The sequence below is a fragment of the Cyrtonyx montezumae genome, unplaced genomic scaffold, assembly GCF_038088225.1.
Source record: "Cyrtonyx montezumae isolate F1298 unplaced genomic scaffold, pur_monq_1.0 scaffold_8, whole genome shotgun sequence".
Classification (NCBI taxonomy): domain Eukaryota; kingdom Metazoa; phylum Chordata; class Aves; order Galliformes; family Odontophoridae; genus Cyrtonyx; species Cyrtonyx montezumae.
Window position 1 is genome coordinate 8,257,774 of NW_027072089.1, and position 20,180 is coordinate 8,277,953.

The 20,180-nt window shown below is 40.5% G+C and overlaps 1 protein-coding gene across 3 annotated transcripts in view; it reads left to right on the forward strand.

Moving 5' to 3' along the window:
• The window catches only part of ASAP1 (ArfGAP with SH3 domain, ankyrin repeat and PH domain 1), a 148,542-nt gene that overhangs the window by 21,595 nt on the left and 106,767 nt on the right, over window positions 1-20,180 (forward strand). For all 3 annotated transcript variants that reach the window (XM_065753174.1, XM_065753175.1, XM_065753173.1), the window contains exon 2: window positions 20,041-20,127. In XM_065753174.1, coding sequence (XP_065609246.1) covers window positions 20,069-20,127 — 59 coding nt within the window. In that variant the 5' untranslated portion in view covers window positions 20,041-20,068. The remainder of the gene's footprint in view (window positions 1-20,040; window positions 20,128-20,180) is intronic.

A 20,180-nucleotide genomic window follows, 5' to 3' on the forward strand; every position in this document is an offset into this window, starting at 1 on the left:
GACCAGTCTGGCAAAGCTCACGTTTTGTTTTTTTGGGTTTTTTTTGCCTACAAGCCCTCAAGAATTTAATTATTAACATGGGGCAATACTGAAACTGATGGTATTTTGTGCATTGAAATGTTGGTTCATGGTGTGTACATAGGTGGGTACACTCAGGGTAAGGGAGTTGCCCAAGGCTGTAACTGAAGCGGATAGAGCTTGTCTAAAAGATGCGAAAAGGTTCAGAACATCATAAAACATCAGTTAAGTGCAAAACCAGAGTACTGATGAGGACAGAAGGGGAAATATAAATACTTCTATAGGTCTTCCCAGCTCCAGGTATGGACGTTTGGCTGTCTGATGAGCAGAAGCATTGTGACTGGCTCAATTGGCTTTTCCCTCCTTTTTGCAGGACAGTCAGAGCTTTCTGGTTTAAGTCAGATTGGAAATGCTGTGGGAACAGTTTTTCTGGTGGTATTTTGGTATTTCCTCTTCTGCTCACGCCCAGACCAGGAAGTGCAGAAGCACAACCTTCAGCTCATTGTGTGCAGGCTTCTTTTTATAAACGTGAATTCTCTTTCCTCCTTCCCCCCCGCTTTATTTTTTTCCTGTCCTAGTAGCCCTCACAAAGGTTTAAGTCTTCCTTTGATTTAGGCTGTGGGAATTCTTGTACTTTTAAATTGTTCCCTAATAAATTATTATCACATTAGTTTGAACCATCTAAATGCAATATTCCCACCTCAGCTCTCCATGCCCATGGCTTCCCATGCCAGTGTGGCCAGGCAGCTCTTTCCATGTTTCTGCTGCCATTCACTCCCATCCCTTCAGCAGCAGGATGAGGTCTGACTGGACATGAGGATTTATCTGTTCAGTTGCCAATAGAAATGTAGTGAAAAGCTGTTTTTTGATGACCAACTACACCATTAAACTTTCTAAGATAGATATGTCCTATGCTTTCTTTCCCTCCTTCTTCTTCCCCTTCTCCATCAGTGAGGAGTTTCAGCTGATACCTTCCCTCCAAATGTCTAACCCATTCACCATCACAACTGCCAGCCCTTCTGCCTTCTGTACTGATGTTGGCATGTGCAGATAGACAGTGTTGACAGCAACAGAGTTCTGCAGAGCTAACTTCATGCAGGTTTCTCTGCTCAGAGATGAATGGACCAGAGGAACTAAACCTCTTTCCCTGAAATTGTTCCTCACATTGTGAGGTTCTAACTCCTTCTTTTCATGTTATTTTCTGGAAAAAGCAAGGAATACAGTTTTGTCTCTTACCTAAGCAAGTAGAGTAAATTACTTGTGGATTGTTTCTTCAAACCTCTTCTAGACACTTTAATCAGCCATTATAAACAAAAATAAACTTAATCACGGAATCATAGAATCATTTGAGTTGTAAGAGATCCTTAAAGGTCATCTAGTCCAACTCTCCTGCGATGAACAGGGACACCTACAGCTAGAGCAGGTGCTGAGCCCCGTCCAGCCTGACCTTGATTGTCTCCAATGATGGAACATCCACCTCTACAGGCAACCTGTCCCAGTGCCCCACCACCCTTTTATTTAAATCTTCCTTTTAATCAGTCTAAATCTCCCCTCTTAGTTTGAAACCATTTCCTCTGTCCTGTCACAGCAGACCCTGCTGAAGAGTCTGTCCCCTTCCTTCTTATAGCCCCCTTTAGATACTGAAACATCACCGAGGAAGATCTTAAAGGTACATGGTGAAATAATTATCCGTATTTACATTTGGGTCCACTCTCATAAGCACTACATGAACAGATGTGCCAATCACATTTGAAAGCTGTCTCATATGGGACCTAGTTTGTAACACAATTTCTTCAGTGGTTTCACAGTCCTCAAAAATATGAGGAAATATAAGCAGAGAGCACTTTTCATAAAATAATCCTATAATTCTAGAAGACCTAAGTAGGAACAATGGAATTGACAAGGATTTTAGGGCCACAGGCTTCTTTGGAGTATTTGTTTTCCCTTTGCCCTTGGCTTTAAGGATTTCTCTCCTGCTTTTGGGAGCAGCAGTACAGAGGGTACCAGGTGAAGAGGGAAGAACTCTCCCTCTCATTATCCAGGCACTAATTAGTGCAAGAATGAGGAACAGCAGGGCTCAGCCTGGACTGCATACCATACCAAAGCTCCTCGCTCAGTTCCCCCAAACCACAAAGCCCAGCTGAGCCTTCCCTGAGACACAGCGATGTTTTCCCCACATCCTCCCCTATCTCAAGGCTGGAGTTAACAAAACCCATCTGCCTCTGTGAGTCAGCAGAAAAGTATTCAGCTTTTATAAGAGTTAAGGGATATGGGATAGGGCAATGTCAAAGTGCAGAAGTCTTCCCCCAGCTTTGGGTTCACACAGCACACACAGGGAGGAGGTCGTGTTTTTCGTTACCATTCACCAGGCAGGATGATTTACACCAAACTGACAATGCAACCCCCAGTGTTCAGGGACAGGGCTGTCCAACAGCCTCAGCAGCAGGAATTGCAAGCAAATGGGAAAATGCCAACAAGCAGCACACATCCCAAAGAGGAAGCCCCTATAACTGCTCTTCTGTCCCCTTTGCTATCACCCTGTCTCGAGCAAGTCAATCTGTAGGTATTTGTGTGGGGGGTTGTTCTCAGTGGTTAACCACAGAACAATTCCAAGCATGTGGCTAGATCAGAAGAAACTGCAGCAGTGGTAGAGAGAGTGGGGGGCTGCAGCAGGAAGCCCTGTACACCCCGCAGCACAAGGAGGAAAACAAAACAGAAGTTGTTTGTCTTCAAGCCTCCCTGCTGTCACTACATGGCAGCACTGGGCAGATGTACCCCACTCTGTGATTCATGTCTTTATTGGTGTACTGGGCAAAGCACCCAGCAGGAAGCATGAGGCAGAGAAACGAGGTGACAATCAAGGGGACAGCATTTCAACACTCAGCTTTCATAAATAAAGCAGGGGAAAAAAATAACAAACAAGTTGGGAGCTTTTGGGGAGAAGCAGAGCACTCTTGCAAGCATTAGGTGATCTCCGAGAGAAGTGAAATCAAGGTGGCACTGAGGAAGGTGCAGCAAGGGGAGTGCTGTAGGTTGGGGTGGTGAAAATGCCCCAGTGGAGATCTCCTGTCCCTAAAAACCTGAATGAGTTGGACAGAGAGGATGGGCAGGAGGGAGGATGGGCACATAAGAGGTGGAAATCACAGAATCACAGTCACAGAATTGTATGGGTTGGGAGATACCTCCACAGAGGTCTCTAGAGGGATGAGATGATCTTTGAGGTCCTCTCCAACCTAAGACATCATATAATTCTATACAAAGGAGGGCCTCTCTTTGAATGCAAACATACGTGTTTCTAAGTGATACTTGCACAAACAACGTAGTGCAACTAACCTTCTTCACCTAACTGCAAGCCTTATTTGTAATTCAGAAGGTAAAAATAACACATTTGTACCATCACCAGAATTGCCCTTAGACCAAGAAAGAAATTAACTTCAATTCAGGCCCTAAGGCTGTAAATTCAGTCTGCTCTGGAAAAAGGGCAAAAAAAGCCAACTGTTAAATCAGTTGAGCAATGCTCAACTGTGCATTGGAGCAGTTTCTTTGTGGCATGAAGATGGGGTGAGATTGCAGCTGGAAGCCAAGCTGTGTCCTCAGGGTCCTGAAGAGCCTACAATTGCATGCTCTTTGCCATTCATATTCCCCACTCTGGGGAGAAAATAGATCAGCTGTTAGTGGTCAAACCACAGCCCGCTCTCTTCACATTCATCCATGTAGTAGCCAGAAGGGAGCGAGTAAAGTGAGAAATGAGAGACACACAGCTGAGGTGCTCCTCAGCACTACTGGGGCAGGAAGAGGAAGATATCTCCTGCCAATGCTGGTGCAGCTGCATGCTCTTTTTAGTGCAGTTGGCCAAATGCATAGAAATCAATGTTTTTCTGGCCACAGCTGCCAGCCAGAGAGGCAGTAGGATGTTTCAGTCACTAGGACAATCCTTGTGGTACAGAGATTTGGTGTAACACCAAGGCCTTAGTGTGACATTATGGATCCATATCAGAACAGAAAACAGTCAAAGTTCAGGACTCTGTCCCCATAGTGGCTGAGAACATATGCAAAGGAAGCAAGAGCTGAGCTGGACTACATGCAGTGGTGTTTCCACAGATGACAATCCCTGCTTCCCAGAACCTTGTCTGAAGGATTTCTGGAATTAGAGATTGTGTTTGCATTGTACTTATCCTGGATAGACACTTGCAACATGGATTTGTGTTATTTTTCCCTTAAACTCAAGACATTTTTAGCACCCATGGAAAAAGCTTATTTGAGTTCAACATGCAATTAGACACATTCATGGAAGAAATTTCATCTTGAATTTACAGATGTTAAATCACTACTAACAGTAAGGGTCCAATCCTAATCTCCTACCTGATTTATAGTGCTGCTACAAAGTGAGTTTTGTGGTAATATTCCAGATTTATTTGTGAGTAAATAAGATCTATGCCAGCATCGTGGAGTGCATAGATTTATTTTATCTAATTTAGAGTGTAACTATGTTGCTGCTTTCCTTCTGCTTTCCAATCCAAGTTGCTTAATAGTCACACAAATTAGCATACTTACTGATATAATCATTTACCTAATGGTACATTTCCCATAAAATGTGGAAACTGCATTCTCTGCTGGTGTGGGATACTGCCTCCATCCATCTGATCAGTGGCAGGTTATAGTTGCACATCCTTTAATAATTATTTCAGCAGGTGTCTTTTTATTGCTGTTCATAATTAGTAGCTGAGTACTTAGCAAAACTTGGTAGGATCAGAAATTCCTACGGTTCAGAAGTCATCTATATTCATGAAGAAAGAAGATCTCTGTCTTGATAATTTCTGAAGGTATTTTATTAAGACTAATGGGTACTGTAATTTTGTATCGAAGGTACAGCTTTTAAATTAACGACCATCAAGGCAAAATTTTGATCTTACACTTGTCCTAGATTAATGTCACAATCTGAATCCAGATTTAATCAGTGGTATCAGCCACAGTCCTAATCTCATGGGTCACTTCTACTTTATCTTCTTGCTTTCTGTTTATGAAGTCGTGGTTGAGAAAGAGCCACGCGTTCACGTGTTGAATCCACTTCTGGCACAGGATGATCTATAGCTGTTATTTTTTCACACCACCTAGATCAACAAAGGAAACTGGACTCACAGATCTAATTTCATTACTATTGAGAATATCAGACTTAAAGGGAAGGTCTAAGGATTAAAAGGAGATTGCAAGTCATGTTTTCCTGCTGTGTGCTGAAGCCTCATGACAGCCTACCTGGCTCCTGGACTGAGCAAGAGAAATCACCTGGCTATTGGGATTTATCCTTTTCTTCTCGGGGCTCCCGTGGAGCTTAGAACAGTAATTATACTGTTACTTCTATTGGGTAGTAGATGCATGCACATGACTGTAAACTCTTGTGCTTCAAGCCTTTTAATACCTTTAAGTGCAGAGAACAGCCTGGCTGTGAGATTACTCTTCAGCCAAATCCCTCCCTGCCCCAAGGATCATTTCTAAGGCTACTTCTCACCCTTTGAAATCTGATTCTTTTCCCAAACAGACAGAAGCCCTAGGTTCTAGGCAGCTCCTTCTCAGGGCTGGGATATGCAAAGGGCTCATACCCCGTGAGTCATACTGGAGCCTCCCAAGCACAATTCTTCAATATCTGCAGCCTGAGTAAGGGTTCACAGACAAATGCCAATGATAGATCTGTGCACTGGGGAGAGGGGACATAACCCTAATCTGGGACTAAAACAGGAAGTCTTAGACAATGATTCTGAGTGATGCTTGATGGTGATGTACAAATTCTCATTTAGAAGAATAGAAGAGAATTTTCTTGTCCTTTATGTTCTGAGAAAAAAAAAAAAGGAAAAAGAGGAACTTAAATCACAGAAAATGTTGAAATGGAGTTTAAATGACATGTTAATGAGAAATCATGTGTTAATTGGAAATCTGTAGCATTGTCTGATCTCTGCACATGAGGCTGGGGCAATAGTACCATGTGTGTATGTACTCTTCAGTGACTTTGAGCCCTTCAGTCAATTCTGATGGAGGATCAGAGGACCCAAGTGCTTCTACATATTTTGTGACAACAGGCAGATGGAAATACACAGTTTGTGACCTGTGACTATCTCCTCCCCAGTAAAAAAGCCACATCTATGTTAGAAAATAAGAGAAAGAGAAGAGAAAGAGAAGAGAAGAGAAGAGAAGAGAAGAGAAGAGAAGAGAAGAGAAGAGAAGAGAAGAGAAGAGAAGAGAAGAGAAGAGAAGAGAAGAGAAGAGAAGAGAAGAGAAGAGAAGAGAAGAGAAGAGAAGAGAAGAGAAAAGAAAAGAAAAGAAAAGAAAAGAAAAGAAAAGAAAAGAAAAGAAAAGAAAAGAAAAGAAAAGAAAAGAAAAGAAAAGAAAAGAAAAGAAAAGAAAAGAAAAGAAAAGAAAAGAAAAGAAAAGAAAAGAAAAGAAAGGAAAGGAAAAGAAAGGAAAAGAAAGGAAAAGAAAGGAAAAGAAGAGAAGAGAAAAGAAAAGAAAAGAAAAGAAAAGAAAAGAAAAGAAAAGAAAAGAAAAGAAAAGAAAAGAAAAGAAAAGAAAAGAAAAGAAAAGAAAAGAAAAGAAAAGAAAAGAAAAGAAAAGAAAAGAAAAGAAAAGAAAAGAAAAGAAAAGAAAAGAAAAGAAAAGAAAAGAAAAAAGAAAGGAAAAGAAGAGAAGAGAAGAGAAAAGAAAGAAAAGAAAAGAAAAGAAAAGAAAAGAAAAGAAAAGAAAAGAAAAGAAAAGAAAAGAAAAGTAAAGAAAAGAAAAGAAAAGAAAAGAAAAGAAAAGAAAACAAAAGAAAAGAAAAGAAAAGAAAAGAAAAGAAAAGAAAAGAAAAGAAAAGAAAAGAAAAGAAAAGAAAGGAAAAGAAAGGAAAAGAAAGGAAAAGAAAGGAAAAGAAGAGAAGAGAAGAGAAAAGAAAGAAAAGAAAAGAAAAGAAAAGAAAAGAAAAGAAAAGAAAAGAAAAGAAAAGAAAAGAAAAGAAAAGAAAAGAAAAGAAAAGAAAAGAAAAGAAAAGAAAAGAAAAGAAAAGAAAAGAAAAGAAAAGAAAAGAAAAGAAAAGAAAAGAAAAGAAAAGAAAAGAAAAGAAAAGAAAAGAAAAGAAAAAAGAAAAAAAAAGAAATTCCATGGGATCAAGGCACTGTGCTCACCTGTGCTGGCTGCATTAAAGTGATCATGTTTTGTTCAGACAAGCGGTACCATAATAAGACTTTTCTTTGTAGATAAAAGCTTAAATAAGAAGCTGGTTGCCTAATATTCAGAGCCTCAGATTGTACCAAAGTCCTGGATAAATTATTTCAATATTCTTTTGAAAGTGTGGTTGTTATTTCAGCTCAGTAATTAGAATTTCAGCAGGCAAGGGCACACCCTCTCGAGTTTTCCAGTGCAGAACAATGCAACTCAATACTGAACTGCAAAACATTCATTTTTATAATCCAAATCCTTCCTAAATTGAAATCATCACCTGGTCCAGATCACTGAAAACAAGTCAACTTGTGCCTTGGAGAAAGACCCTTGGATCCCTCCAGAACGTGAACTTAGAAAGAAAAGCAACCCAAAGCCCCCAGAATCACACAGAATCACAGAATCATAGGGGTCGGAAGGGACCTCTAGAGATCATCAAGTCCAACCCCCTGCCAAAGCAGGTAGGTGTCCAGATGGGTCTTGAACATCTCCAGAGAAGGAGACTCCACCACCTCTCTGGGCAGCCTGTGCCAGTGCTCTGTCACTGCACTGTGAAGAATACAGTTCAGTGTTTTTACTCCTTAGCACCTCCAGCTATCTGCAACTTAGATTAGTTTACTAGATTAAGCAGGAGATTAGAAGTGGTCATGAAAACTAGAACTGTGAAGTCATACCCAGCTCCCACTCCAGATGCAAACTGCAGGGGATTTTGCTCTGGTTCCTACAGGCAGGAGAAGGGTAGATGACAGTGACCAGGCAGCATCTCTGTGAACCCCGGCAACACACTCTGATTTTGATTGCAGTCATTATGAGGAAATATGTTTCGGTTTGTCCTTTCCTGTGTGTATCAAAGACAAATAAGGTATTTGTTGGGATTTCTTCCCAAGGAGGAAATAGGTTCATTCTTGAATGCACTAGGCAGATCAGGTTCTTTTAAGTCTCAAAAGATACATATATGGGATTTCAACATTTATAAGCCTTCCTAGGATATTTGTTCAACATTATTTGTGTCTTTTACTGTGCTGGTATTACAGCAAAAAGTAGATCTAGTAGATATAAAGAAACCTGGCCTAATTTATGCTGTTAATAGAGTCTGTCTCAGAAGCAGAAGCTATTTACAAGACCATAATTTCCCTCACAGACACTATTTTCAACTGGAGTTCTCTCGGAAAAGTAATAGTCTTATATCTGTGTAGTATTTTCCCAATCAAGAGAAAGAGTTGCTCAAAGATCTGAGCAACTACTTCTTTAAGTAATAACGAACATAGAGTTTTACAGTAAATCATAACATACAATAAAATTTAAAAAGAAAAAATTTGGCGGGAGATTAATGACTGGAATGGGACTAACTGAATTAAATTGGATCAGATGTTTCCCGGAAAAAAAAATCTGAGTTAGATTCACAACGCTCTTTGGTTTTGTTTCTGTTCTCAAAGGAAGATTTAGCTTGATTGCTTCAGAGCTACTAACAACTTCTAGACCTTGTAGAAATGCTCTTAGCTACCTGCTGTAAATTTTGGTCTTGATCAAGCACGGCAGAAACAGAACTCAGAGCCTCCATGGCACACAATTTAATTATCTGTTGGAGTATGATAGACGACATTAAATATTTATAAGATATTAAAGGCTTGCTTTGTTTTCTCCATCCAAGGGCAGGTTCATATGTTTTTGTCTGTCACAAAGACAGAGTCCCCTGAATTGCTGAAGACTGCAGTCAAAGCCCAGTTGTGCCACTCATGGTCACTGTTCAGTGGCTCAGGTGGCTTTTCAGTGGTCTTTCTCTGTGAATCCCCTTTCAAGTGTCTAGCCTTCTTTTGGCTCTACGACAAAGGAATCTGGATCAAAATTTGGCTTGGTCTTTCAGTCCCAGATTTTCTTCATGACTCCAACCTCGAGCAGCAAAATATTTATGCTTCTAACACAGTTCACTGAAGAGACAGACTTAAAACTCTAAGCCAGGAACTGGGACTACAGCTTCCAGTTGGTGTTGGTGACTTTTTAAAATCAGAGATGTCTGTTCTTTTGTCAAGATTCAGACTCAATTCATGAATGTAATAGAGACAGAAAATCAAAGCTGCATAAGTCACTGACTGCGCTAGAGATATGAAAACTTTTTCTCCAGTTAATTAATAATTTTTGCTGACCCAAAAGTGAAGCATGTCCATAACCTGGCAGATAAAAAGGCTCAGTCAGGAGGTGCAGAGCTGGAGGTACTACACATCTGCCTCCTCATCTGTTCTTGTGCACCTGGCAGCTCTGCAGCTCTTGGCATAGTGGATCTGCCTTATTCACTCAGTTTCCTTAGGCTTTTGTAAAAAATGGACCTAACAACAGTTGCCTAGAGGCAGAAGAAGAGGAGAAAGTCTACATTATTAAAATCTGGAATGTAACACCATTTTAAAATTCATCAAAGTGCTCAGAAACAAATTCTCCTGAGATCAAGGGCTTAGTCATCCCAGGTTTCTCCAGCTCATTTAGATAATTGTCTCTAGAAATAGTTGTCTTTCTCTATCTTTCTCTCTTTTTATCTTTTAACATCGGTACTTGGCAAGTATTCACTTAGCAGGCAGCTCAGCTCTACTGCTGCAGAAGAGCAGAAGAAACCTCAAGGTTCACACCGTGTACATCTCTGCCTTCTGCAATCAGAAAAACGTGTACATCTGAGTGCATACAAAATACTCATCTCTCTGTCACTCACTGACAAAGTAGCTATGCGCCATCCAATTAAGCTAATTAATACATTGGTCAAATTTATTTCTCTGTGAAGCAATTTATTAAATAATAGGAGAGGCATGATGCATGAGTTAATCAGTATTTTTAACTATCAGGGCCTGGAGAGACTAAGCCTTGATGCTTTCCTATCTTCCTTCTTCAAGTTATGTGACTTGATTGCTTCTGTCTCAGCATAAATTCATGCTGTCACTAAAAAAAGCACTACCAGCATAGTCATGTGAGCTGAAAAAGGAAACTGATACAAAAGAAACTGAAAAACATGAGGTTTAACTTTCAGCTGCATCATTCTTCTCTCAGTAAAAATATCTAAATGTATATTACATCATATAATTTAATTGTATTTTATGAGTGTAATATCTTCTAGACAAATATATATGTGTGTGTGTGTGTGTGTATATATATATATATATATGCAAGGCCATTACAAGTTCTCAGCAGTTTGCCACTGGAAGATATGGCAAGATTTATGGTAGCATATTCAACAGATAACATTATCAGATGATAATGGAACCATTTGAGTTGAAAGAAACCCTGGGCAGGCTGGAGAGTTGGGCAGAAAGGAACCGGTTGATGTTTAACAACGGCAAAGGTAGAGTCTTGCACCTAGGGAGGAGTAACCGGTACAGACTGGGGGTTGACCTGCTGGAGAGGAGATCTGAGGAGAGGGACCTGGGTGTCCTGGTGGATGACAGGTTGGCCATGAGCCAGCAGAGTACCCTGGTGGACAAGAAGTCCAATGGCATCCTGGGGTGCATTAAGAAGGGCGTGGCCAGCAGGTCAAGGGAGGTGATCCTCCCCCTCTACTCTGCCCTGGTCAGGCCTCACCTGGAGTACTGTGTCCAGTTCTGGGCTCCCTGGTACAAAAAAGTCAGAGATCTCCTGGAAAGAGTCCAGTGGAGGGCTGCAAAGACGATAAAGGGAGTTGAACACCTCCCTTGTGAGGAGAGGCTGAGAGACCTGGATCTGTTCAGCCTTGAGAAAAGAAAACTCAGAGAGCATCTGATCCATATCTATAAATATCTAAGGAGCGGGAGGCCAAGGGACAAGGCTGGACTCTTCTCAGAAGTGTGTGGTGATAGGACAAGGGGAAATGGCCACAAACTGATGCATAGGATGTTCTGCACAAATGTGCATGGGCACTTCTTTACGGTGAGGGTGACAGAGCACTGGCACAGGCTGCACAGAGAAGTTGTAGAACCTCTTTCTCTGGAGACATTCAAGACCAGCCCCCTTTGGACACCTACCTCTGCAGCCTCCTGTAGGGAGCTGCTCTGGCAGGGAGATTGGAGTCAATCATCTCTAGAGGTCCCTTCCAACCCCTACAATTCTGTGATTCTGTGATTCTTAAAGGTCACCTAGTCCAACTCCCCTGCAATGAACAGCAACATCCACAGCTTATTATTTCCTGAGGGCTTCCATTAAAAGCTTATGGTTTAATTATTTTCCCTTTGTTTTAGCACCTCTTCTTGAATGTAGGATGAGGGCTATAGTCCTATATGTGCTCAGTTTATGGCTTGGGCAAGAAATAAGAAAACCCTGCCACATTGCACTTGGCACAAACAGCACCTTCAGGGTAGGTGTCTACCTTTGGGCTCAGTTCCTCACTCTCTCTTTTAGTCAGTAGAATGAAAGAGACAGTTTAGGCTGTGATTCATCCAACCTTTGTAGATATCTCCTTTTGTATCTGTATTTTAAACATCTGCTCTTGAGGGATGAGGTGAACTGCAACCTATTTTCAGTAACTAAAAAGGGAACTTGGGGAGAACAGTTCAGATAAAGGCACTGTGTCAGGTATATCCCATTCTGAAGTCTAAAAGTTGAGTCAGAGCTTACTGAAGTGGGTGTAAAGAGCCCCATTTACATGGACTCAGTCTGGATCAAAATTTAAAGGCTGTTCGGTCACTTGGTTTGAGATAATCTCATTTTTCAGTGCAAATAGTACATATAATTACAAACGACGTGCTCATGGATCTGTGCATGTCTCAATATAGCTGCAGATGTAGACAGGAGGAACAAAAGAATATGATACTTAGGAACATCTTTGTGTTCTTGTGGTGAGGTTTCCATGGGCCTTGTGTTTTATGATATTCCATAGAGATTCTTTAATAAATCTATACTTGACAGCCCTCAGCTGAAAGACCAACAGCAGTGTTAGCTGAAGGATGTGACACTGTCACAGGGTCCATAGCCAAAGGGGAAGGCAGGAACAACTTAGCAGTTTGAAGGAGTCCTCCTTCTGCTCAAAGCTTGGCTATGAGCTTGAAAAATGATCTGAGCACATAGGGTTCTGGTTCCTGGCTCAGACACAGACTGTCTGTGAGGGACTTGTCTCTGGAGGAGAATAAGCAACGATCGTTTCAGGAGGAAATACATTCATTAACTTTTGTGGGGTGTTCAAACAATACCAGACCAGATGAATGCCTGAATAATCCATAGTCAGCAAGTTGTGCTCCCTGCTCTGCTTGGGAGCTCCCACCATAGAGCAGAAAAGCTGCTATAGGGAGGATGTAGAGAGTTCAGAGGCAGCAGACTTCACATGCAGTGAGTTGATTTTTAACACATGTACCACAGGTTTAGTTGTTTCTAATTCATATGATGTCTCCATTCTGTAGATACATTCAACAAGTTGCTGATGTTGAATTCAACCCACCATCAGTAGCTGCTGAGAATGGATGGGGACACAGACGAGAGGACTCATGAGTTTCTCACAGGCTTCAGAAGCATGTTTCAAGTAACTAAAAATCTTGGTTTGTGGATGGCAACTATGTCATCAAACATAAGAAAATTATCCTTGTGAGGATTAGTGAAAGCTCCCCAGTGGTCTTAAGCTAGGAAGCAGACATTCCGATTATCTGCTACCTCCACAAAATGAAAATTCTTCCCTGAGCCCAAGGAACAGCTAATGGATATTGTAGGAAGTGACAAAAAGGTCACTCATAAGTGAATCCAAGGAGATTTAAGTCATAACACCATTATCCTGAAGCCTTTAGACAAATAACAAAAGACATGCAGGACTGGAGAGTCCTTCAGTCTAAATACTTACACAGATTTCTATGTCATATACCTGAGTTCTAAAGGAAATTAATCTTCAAAGGAGGTTGAAGAAAATTACCAAACGAGTACACTTAAACCATCTGGTCTTCTGTAACAATGTGTTGTAACATCATATAGTGGTGATATGTTACAAAACTGTTGGACTTTGGAATTATCATCCTTTGCAGGATGAATTCTTAAAACAGATTAAGGCTGTCCATAGCCCTTTGCACAGTTCAAATATCATGTCATGATCATTTCATGATCATGGGAGGGTTCTAGCATTGGACAAGAGTAGGAAATGAAATTCCTTTCTAACAGCAATGACAGCACCTAAAACTGCATTCTTTTAGTCACCTGTTAAAAAATGCTGTCCAAGAAGCGACTTGAATTTTGAAAGTTTATTTCCAATATTTTCAGTATGTATTCAAACACATGGATGTCTCAAGATGAATGGAAGAGAGCTTTTATTTGCCAGTATATTTAAGAGCTCAAAAGAATGACCTGGGGATCAGTAATCCTTTCAACCTGACATCAAATCACTGTAAAACACTGGCATGGCTAATTCCAGGCACTATCCATAAAGAATTAAAGAAAAGTAGTGCAATTCATGGCAGTCAGGTTGGAATTAAAGGAAATGTATTTTATTTCAAGAAAGCTATCTTGATATTTTTGAGGGTTTACATTTTCTTGAAAGAAATCAATATTATCGATGTAATAAGTATGAACTTTAGTAGAGCTTTCAGCACCAAACAGCATTTTGATTAAGAAACTAGAGTTATCTAAAGACATCGGCGTAATTATCTAATAGATTACAAACTGTGCAATTGACAGTCCACAGAAACCATTAGATATGGACTCAAAGAGAGCATCAGTCAGGTCTTTAGGGCTCTAAGCTATTAGACACTGTGATCCGTGACTTGTAAGGAACACAGAACTATCAGTGGTAAAGTGAGTGAAGATTGAATGGGGGCACCCCTGAACCCCAGCCAGGTGGTCTGCAACAATGTGCTCATAAAAAAAGGAAGTGCTCAAGGTGATATGAAATTGAAAGACAAGTCATAGATGCTGTGAGAAGAAATCCAGTCCGTCATCACCAGCTCCTGTGGCATTTGCTGACTGCTGCTTTTCCTGCCTTGAGCAGTCAGACCAGTCAATGACCATGTAACTCATCTTGCCCTTGGCTTCCCAGAGGGCAATTACAGCAATTCCCAAAATCCTGTTCAAGATTTAATGTAAGGACAGCTGTGTGTGGACACCCACAGTAGAACAGACTAGTTAACAAAGAGATATATGTGCAGCCTTGGTTAGTGCAAATCAATGGCAGTTCCTCTATTATTACTTCTTTGACAATTCAGCTCATACCCATAAGAATGCTTGTGCTTTGCTGCTGTAGCTTTATCAAAGCACTGAAAATACAGCTAATGCATGAGGTCAAGACAGGGTCTTCATTGCTTTGGATATATTAAAAAGGTCTGAGTTGACATGTCCAGACAAACATCCTCAGATTTCCTCCACTGACGGTCATTAGACCACATGCTAATAGTGTTATCCAAATCATGGATTAAAGTGAAACCAAAGAACATATGTTTCTCACATCCTGTTTGGATGATACCAACACAGACACAAACAAAACAACCCTTCAGCAGATTTTGGCATAAAATGAAAGATATTTTCTTTAATCTCATAGTTTATTCAAGAGCATGTCAGTTATTACATGGATTGAGTAATTTAATTCTGTATTTTGGTCCTGAAATTCGCTTCAATAACAGTTTCAAAATGTGATTTTGAAGATAGTCTTTAAATTTGTAAGAGGATTTTTAACAGAATTTAGATAGAGCAATAAATTGATTCCCTGTGGTTCAAGTTACCAGCTTAATTTTCTCATTTGCAGGAAATAAGATTTTCTCTACCTGTGTAATTTTAAAACTTCTTGGGACATAAAAGCTGAAATGCTCAGTCATTAGCTGTAAACTGCAGAATGAAGCAGTACCCTACAGCATTTCCAGATGAAGTAGTCTGTTTATACAGAAAGTACAAAAGCTATAATTACTCCATGATCACATTTGTATATCAAGGTCAGAATTCTGTGATTCATGCTATTGTTTGGACATAAAGGGAGTTGATTTTCAGCATGGTGGTGTACAACTACTATTATTGCCACATCAGTGAGTGTAGAAACAATATTAACTTTTGCTTGCTTTTTTTCTAGTTAGGTTAACTCCAGTTCAAACATTCATGAAAACTGGCTGGATAAAATTTCTCCTAAAATATTCATTAGACATGCAAAATATATACTTATATGTATTCCCCAGGTTGTTCTGACTGTGCATTCTATTATTAAAGCAAAAATAAATCCTCCAAAAATAAAGAAAAGCAAAATAGATCATTAAATGATTTATGCATGAAATCACTCAGAGTTTAAGCAATATCAAATGCAGGTAATTAAAGGCTGCAAAGAAGACTGCTGGTATTTTCTTCTCATCTGTAAAATATCTACCATAAAATTTTCTTCTTGCTATTATCCATTATACTCAGCAATTTTTATATCCTACTCTGAGAATTCATTGTCTTTTCATGCTCTTTTACCAGTTCTATGACCTTAAAAACATGGAGATTCAACTCATTATACTACTTAGTTATAAGCTGGGATTAGCCAAGCACTTAGATTTCACCAATTAATTCACTATGATTGTATATATTCATAATCAAGCACAAAAATAAGTGCTATCCTCCTATGAAGACTAATAGACCATACTAATGCATTAATACACTTAAGTTGACACCCAGCTTCCAAGTGTCCTCAACATCATCCTGCTCTTTGCCAGGCCTCTTAAGCTCCAACTAGTATTTCTCTCCTCAAGCGTAGGTTTCCCAAGACAAAAAACAGTCCTATTGGTCCAAGTTTACATTGCTCTCCACGCATTCTGGGTTCTTGTATTTCCTATTCACTCCCTGCTCTCTCTCACATGCTGTCATATATGAAGATTTTACATAAATCTTTCAATCTTAGCTTCACATTGCCAAGACCAATTGGGAAACACTGGGTTTATTCAGATGAGAAGCAAAGAGGCAAGAAGTCATCTTGGTACAGCCCAAATTCTACCACTGTCCTTGGGTTAAGAATTACTTCATTTATTTAGTCTTGAAAACTCCCCATATTCAGTCTAAACAGTCTCATAGATGCAAGGCCTGAAGAAATTGTCATCTGAATACAATTCTAATAACTGTCCAAGGTCACAGAGACAGGGATTTGAACCTCCTTGAGCATCTTCATCCCTAGGCTAACTCTTCTCTCTCAAGAGCCTTCGTATGTTTCCTCTCATTGCTCTTTCTCATCAGTCACTCCTGGTATCTTCAATCAGCTTGATTTCTTTAAAAATATTTTTCTGGATTTTTCCATATTTCTCTTCATTTGCTGATTAATTTAATACTGAGACCCGCAGAAATAGAGAACTAGCTCTGAGCCACTGAGATCCAAACACAAACACTGGCACTATAGAAGGGAGGGGTACACTCAAAAAGTGGGCTCACAAGAATCTAATGAGGTTTAACAAGGCCAAGTGCCTTGGGTCGAGGTAATTACAGATGTGTACAAACTGGGAGAAGAGCTCACTGAGATCAGCCCTCTAAAGAAGGACTTGAGGGTTCTGCACTTGTGAGGCCCCATCTGGAGTACTGTCTGATTCTGGGTTCCCCAGTACAGGAAAGATGTGGAGCTGCTGGAGAAGGTCCAGAGGAGGACCATGAAGATGATCAAAGGGCTGGAGCACCTCTCCTATGAACAAAAGGTTGAGAGGGTTTGGCTTGTTTGGCCTGGAGGCACTGGGGAGACTTCAGTGCAGCCTTCCAGTACTTGAAGGGAGCTTACAGGCAGGAGGGGGACCAGTCTGACCGTGGCAGGACAAGGGGGAATGGCTTTAAACTAAAAGAGGGAAGATTTAGGTTAGATGTTAGAAGAAGTTTTTTAATCAGAGTGTAGTGAGGCACTGGCTCAGGTTGCCCAGAGAAGTTTATGGATGCCCCATCTCTGGAAGGATTCAAGGCCAGGCTGCTGGAGCCCTGGGCAGCCTGATCTGGTGAGTGGAACCCTGTCCATAGCAAGGGGTTGGAACTATGTGATCTTTAAGTTTGCTTCCAACCTAAGCCATTCTATGATTCTATTAAATGCTGTAACACTGCCTATAACACATAGATAATTAAACAATCTTCAGTAGCTTTTTAGAGCAGAATTAAGGAAATTCTGTGACTTTTTTTGATTTATGAAAACTTGATTAAATACAAATATATTACCATAAATTCAAAACAGAATCTAATGTAAATCACAATTACCTATGTTCCTAGGTCAGCCTTTAATTTAAGAAGCACTAAGATATTATATTTTTTCTTTTTAATCTGATGCTGTTCAGATTTGAATAGCATGAACTTGCAATTATGAAGGCGATGGTTTTGCCTGAGGAGACAGATAATATTATTAAAAGGAACAGATGTGCTGCAATGTTAAACAACAAACAGACATGTCATCGTGGGTTGAGCCAGAACCAAGGTTGCCAATGGATGTGATTTTGTTGTAAGATTGTGGGACTGTTATTTGCTGGGGGAGGACTTTCCCAGCCTGTGAAATACTCAGGTTTTCTTCTAATACTTTTTTTTCCCCATAGATAATGCAATATTCAAGCATAATATTCTTAGTATAAGGTAAATAACTTATACTTTATTCTGTTTATAAGTTAGAAACCTTATATCCTTGCCTTCATATAGAAGAACACACCCCTTCCTTTAAGCTGCAGCTCAGTCTGATAGAGTTATGGGCAGAGCTGTAACTGTTTCTTCTCCTGTGCTGCCAAAATGGTGGCATATGTGGATCTTTTATGCATATATGTTAAAATCCAAAATCTGTTTGGTTAAGGAGTTGCTTAGTTCTCCTAATGGGCAAACAGATGTTGACCATATTATTTGAAAGTATCATAACGGATCAGAAACAGAAGGGAAAAGAAAGACAGTAACATCCTATCAAAAAACATGTATGTCGCAATTTTTAATTGAATCCCATATGTTTTCAAGACTGGGATTATCCTACGTTATTTTTAATGTTAAGGATTGGCAGACCTCCAGCCCCACATGACATATTTGGAAACATAAAACAAACAGGACAAAAACCATAAACAAACTACAGCAGCCTCTAGGTTGACAGCAGTAACAAGACATCTCTCTCAGTGAGGAAAACAAAAACTGATGGAAGAATTAAGTGGAGTGCTCAGATAGGAATGGTGAACTGGACACATGGGCTGTGCTCGGTACTCTCAGTGTCCCAGTCCTGTCCACCTCCTCCAGAGACTCTGAAGCATCTCTAGCACTTTTCTTCCCCATCAGCCTTAAACTGCAAATAATACAGAACATAGTGGTGAATAATACAGAACATAGTGGTTGGACAAAAGTTTGATGAAAAAGTTTATGTCCTGGTACAACCATCTTCTGGAAGAAAAGAAGGTTATCAGGAGTTATCAGCATGGGTTCATCAAAGAGAAATCATGCTCAACCAACCTAGTGGTTTTCTGCAAGGTCATAACTGGCTGGGTAGATGTGGGAAAAGAAGTGGATGCTGTCTACCTGGATTTCAGCAAAGTGTTTGACACTGTCTCCCGTAACACACTTCCTTGTAGATAAGCTTAGTAAGTGTGGGACAGATGAATGAACAGAAGCTGACTAAGAGCTGGCCAGCTGGCAGAGCTCAGAGGACTGTGATCAACAGTGCAGAGTCTACTTCGAGATTTGTAAGTAGCTGTACTCCCCAAGAATCAGAACTGGGTCTGGTCTTGTTTAACATCTTCATAAATGTCCTGGAGTCAGCAAGTTTACTGATGGTGTGAAGTTGGAAGGAGTGACTGATGCACCAGAAGGCTGTGCTGCCATCAGCAAGACTCGGATAGGCTGAGGAGTTGGAAAGAGAGGAATTAATAATGTTCAAGAAGGGCAAGTGCAGAGTCCTAGACCTGGGCAGGAATAACTGCATGCATCAGTACAGATTAGGGGCTAACCTACTAGGGAAGAGTTCTGCAGAGAGAGATCTGGAGTCTTGGTGCACACCTTTTTGATCATGAGCCAGCACTGTGCCTCTGTGACCGCCAATGGTATCCTAGGGTCCATAAAAAAGCGTGGCCAAGGCCTGCTGAGGCCACATCTGGAGTACTACATCCAGTTCTGGTTTTCTCGGTTCAAGAAAGACAGGGAACTACTGGAGACAGTCCAAGGAAAGGCCACAAAGATGATGAGGGGCCTGCAGCACCTACTGTGTGAGGAAAGGCTCAGAAACTTGTGGCTGTTCAGTCTGGAGAAGATAAGGCTATGGGAGGACGTTATCAATGCACATAAATATTTAAGGAGTGGAAGTCAAGTGGATGGGATGGTGTCCTGTGAGAGGACAAGGAGCAACTTGGACATTCCTGTGCAACCTGTTGTAGGGAAACTGCTTTAGCAGTGGGGTTGGACTGGACTAGATTATCTCCAGAGGTCCCTTTTAACCCCTCCAATTATGTGATCTTCCCTCTTCCCTTCTACATGCAGGATTCCTCCCTTCAATCCACTTTTTCCACCCAAACTCTTTGTCCTTCAAATCATATCTTTATCTTCCAAAAAAAGAATCAGCCCGATGTATGTACCTGACACAGAAATTTTCAGCCTGAATGGTTAATGTGAAGTTACAGCTGAAAACAGGATCTTCTAGAGAGAAGTGTCAGAGGAGCTGGGCAGGCTGTGCTCCCACTCTGCACATGGAGCAGCCAAGCGAGTACTTGCCACGTTTAGTTACACAAAGCGAGTTCTCCTAGTCAGCTGAATGAAGCTCTCACATAGCAGTTTTCAGCAAGGTGTTATTCTCAGTGGATTTCTAATGGGTCTGTTTACTCTAATGAAGCTCACAATATCAAATACAGTAATCAAATACTCTATGATAAATCGTCATCCCCGAAGAATTAATTAACAAACATTTTTTCAAACTGTGAGTAAGTGACCTTGTTAGTTCACAGCTCTGGACAATTTTATTCACTTGCACCACCTTTTCTCCTTATCTAGGTAGTTTTCTGGTCGTGACAGATGAGACATGAGATCTTCAGCTTCCAGGCTTTCAAGTTTTTCTTCAAGAGATTCATTATGGAATCGGTAAGAAAGAAGCAAGACAAATGTCTAAATAACAGGTTTAAAGTGTAAAAAAG